The sequence below is a fragment of the Nicotiana tabacum genome, chromosome 4 (assembly GCF_000715075.1).
Source record: "Nicotiana tabacum cultivar K326 chromosome 4, ASM71507v2, whole genome shotgun sequence".
Lineage (NCBI taxonomy): Eukaryota > Viridiplantae > Streptophyta > Magnoliopsida > Solanales > Solanaceae > Nicotiana > Nicotiana tabacum.
Genome location: NC_134083.1, coordinates 82,373,925 through 82,377,144, shown reverse-complemented (window position 1 = coordinate 82,377,144; position 3,220 = coordinate 82,373,925). Strand labels below are relative to the sequence as shown.

The window sequence follows — 3,220 nt, the reverse complement described above, 5'->3', positions numbered from 1 at the left end:
CAAATAGTTCTAGTAGTCACTACCGAATACAGGAAAAAAAATAAAAAATCAGCATTTTGAAATATATACATTCAAAATTTGAATGAGAAAGCGCCATGAACAAAATCCCGAAGAAAGTATACGTATTAATTAGACGTACTAAATGTATCTGAATTAAAATGGTGAATTATTTACTCCTTATTTCGAGTGTGTGTGACAACACATCTGCTAAAGCTAGTTGTATTAGGAGAAAATTTTGTTGTAAAAGATCCTAACAATGCAAGCAGCAAGATTTGGTCCTCATTTATTAAGATTTAGCAAGATACTGTATCCATTTTTTCAAATTCCTCTCTATTTTGCCTGCTGATACTTTGGATCCTATCTTATATTCTGACCATATCAAATAAACATAAACTTACCCTTTAATTAGTTACCCCAAAAATAAAAATAAAAAATCTTGTTTTTTAAATTAAAAAGAAAAGAGAAAAAGCTGTGGAAACAGTAGTAGATACTGATACTGTTGTTTTGATACAATATGTACATCGAATCAAGAGAAGCAAAATTTGAGATCACAAAACATCTGTGACCACTTCTTGATTTTATTTTTTGGCTGATTCCTTCCCTTAAACATACCCCTAACCCCACCTTCTTCAAAATCTTTTTCTTCAGAAATTCCAAGTATCTTTCTTTTCCTTTAAATACCCACAAACCACATTGCTTTTTCTTTACACTTTGATTCTTGATTCTTCTCTTCTTTCTTGCATCTTCTTCTACCTTCTTTTATTATCCTTATTGTCAATTATTATCCTTATTGTCAAGTGAAAAGAATGGATTTTTATGCATCTTCTTCAACAGTTTCATCTGAGGAACCCCATGTTCTAGCTGTGGATGACAATCTTGTTGATCGTAAACTTGTCGAGAGATTACTCAAGAAATCCTCTTGCAAAGGTAATCTCACTTTCTTACATCCTTTGATTTTGTAGTTAACTTACAATGACTGGATAATGTATGTATTTCGGTTTCTCTTTATCAAATAAGAAAAATGTAGTATTTGTTTCAATTTGATTATCTTATTCTCTATCCATATATAAAATCTTGAAAGTTTCTCAAGCGCTGCATTATTAAAATTAAATTCCTCCATCTGAATCAGTGGGTGCAAAAGTACTACTATTAACACTAGCAGTTTTTAAGATTTCCATATGTTGAGTTGGCATCATTATCACATAATAGTAGTAGGTGCAATGTAATTCAAGACCCATTGATTTAAGTTTTGGATCTTCTCAGGACATTTTCTCCCCCTCTAATTCCTTCCATGGCAGTTAAAAAAATTCGGTATTTAATTTTTTTAGCCGGTATACATAGGTTATATATAAATTATACATATATTGTATATCCACCGGCTATTTTTAATTTAAAAAAAAAATTTGGGAGGGGGTAAACGTGTATGAAAAGTAAAATGACACCATCTTATTAGACTTTTAGGTCAACCTTTTAAATATGCCAACCTTTATGAATACGTGATCACACTGATTCTTTTGTGTTTGGATCATATCTTTCCGAATCCTTTGATGTGGACTTTTAGACTCAAATTTATGTCATTCTCATTATTTTCCTTTTTCCAGAAATAGGAAAATACACCTGGATAGCATAATTTATGATAATAAATATTGGATGTAGCAAAAGAATAAGGGTCCTAGCTAGCTCTGGTATGGCCAGAAATTAATACCATGCCTCAGAGTTGATTCATCTGTACCTAGTAAAGATAATTTTATCTACTCTAATTCATTTGTAAAATTTTTAATTGGTTTTCAGGTGGGAGCATTTTCTCCCCTTAATAGCCTATCCAGTGTGAATCATAATAATCGGGCCAATAAGCTCGAGATATCTGATATGATTAAATTTTTTGTTTTTGGAACCCAATACAGCCTTAATTGATTAATTAGATGAATATAATGAATCTTTAGTTTCTAAAAATTGTTTGTACTTTGCTTCAGTGACTACAGCAGAAAATGGTCTGAGGGCCTTGGAGTACTTGGGTTTGGGAGCTGATCAGGAGCATTCTACAAATGGCAATGTAATTATAATTGTCGATTTTATATTTGCTTTTACTTTCTCCAAGGGATGGTACTAATGTTTATATTCTTTTTCTATTTCCTTTTCTTTTTATGGGTTTATTTCTGCAGGGTTCAAAGGTTAATATGATAATAACAGATTACTGCATGCCAGGAATGACTGGTTATGAGCTGCTTAAGAAAATCAAGGTAGTCTTCATTTAATAATTCAACATTCATTGAACATTACTGTTTTAATCATCTTTAATTAGTTTTTTTTTCGGTTAAGAGGTGTTTTTGGCACAAATTAATTACTTGAAAATACAAGCAGGAATCGTCGATTTTGAAGGATGTACCAGTTGTGATTATGTCATCTGAGAACATTCCAACTCGAATTGATGAGTAAGTTATCAATTGCTACTATTTAATTACCTCAAAATATTGAAATTTTGAACTCTGTCACCTGTTACTAATCGAAATAAATGAATAGATGCTTAGAAGAAGGAGCTCAGATGTTCATGCTAAAGCCTCTGAAACATTCAGATGTCAAGAGATTACGATGTCAACTAATGCAATGCCAAGGATGAAGTGATCCTTATTACTATTTGAAAAAATAAGCAGAGAATTGTTTTGCATATGAGGAATGATTATGAGAGTTCTCAGATTGATATAAAGTTTAATTGCAGTATAATGACATACACAGAACTAATGTGTTGGCATTTGGTATCATTTCTAAGTTAGTTAAAGGCTTATAGCATCAAGGGATGCATATTCCCTTTTTGTCCACCTTAGTCTGACTTTTCTAATTTCCTTTTCTAAATTCTTGATTGTTGTTTATCAGAATTGTCAATACTAATGCCTGGAATCTTCTTCTTCTGAATTTCATCAGCATTTTAAACACCATTTCTTTGTTATTTATAGCATTAGTGTAAACTTTTTGTTTTGTTTTGTAGATAAACAATTCACCTTTGTAATTTAGTCAAGCCCTTTAAAGGCCCAAGGGACAAAAATGATTGCAAAAAGAAGATAAAAGGAGGAACTGTGAGGAATGGTGTTAAAACCACATATTTGTATGGCCAAAGACAAAACTAATATACCTTGACTACATAAAATAAGGGGTCGTTTGGTACATAAGGTTGACCAAAACTTACTTCCCCCCTCATGGAGCATGCCTAGATTCAATAACAGGC

General features: G+C 31.8%; 1 protein-coding gene across 1 annotated transcript; it reads left to right on the top strand.

Annotated features, from left to right (window-relative positions):
• Positions 1-522: 522 nt before the first annotated feature.
• LOC107759460 (two-component response regulator ARR17-like) lies at positions 523-2,928 on the top strand. Its single transcript, XM_016577407.2, has 5 exons — positions 523-927; positions 1,974-2,053; positions 2,163-2,240; positions 2,362-2,432; positions 2,521-2,928. Exons 1-5 carry the CDS (start codon positions 807-809, stop codon positions 2,615-2,617), a joined length of 447 nt encoding a protein of 148 aa, XP_016432893.1. The 5' UTR covers positions 523-806; the 3' UTR covers positions 2,618-2,928.
• The last annotated feature ends 292 nt before the right edge of the window (positions 2,929-3,220 follow it).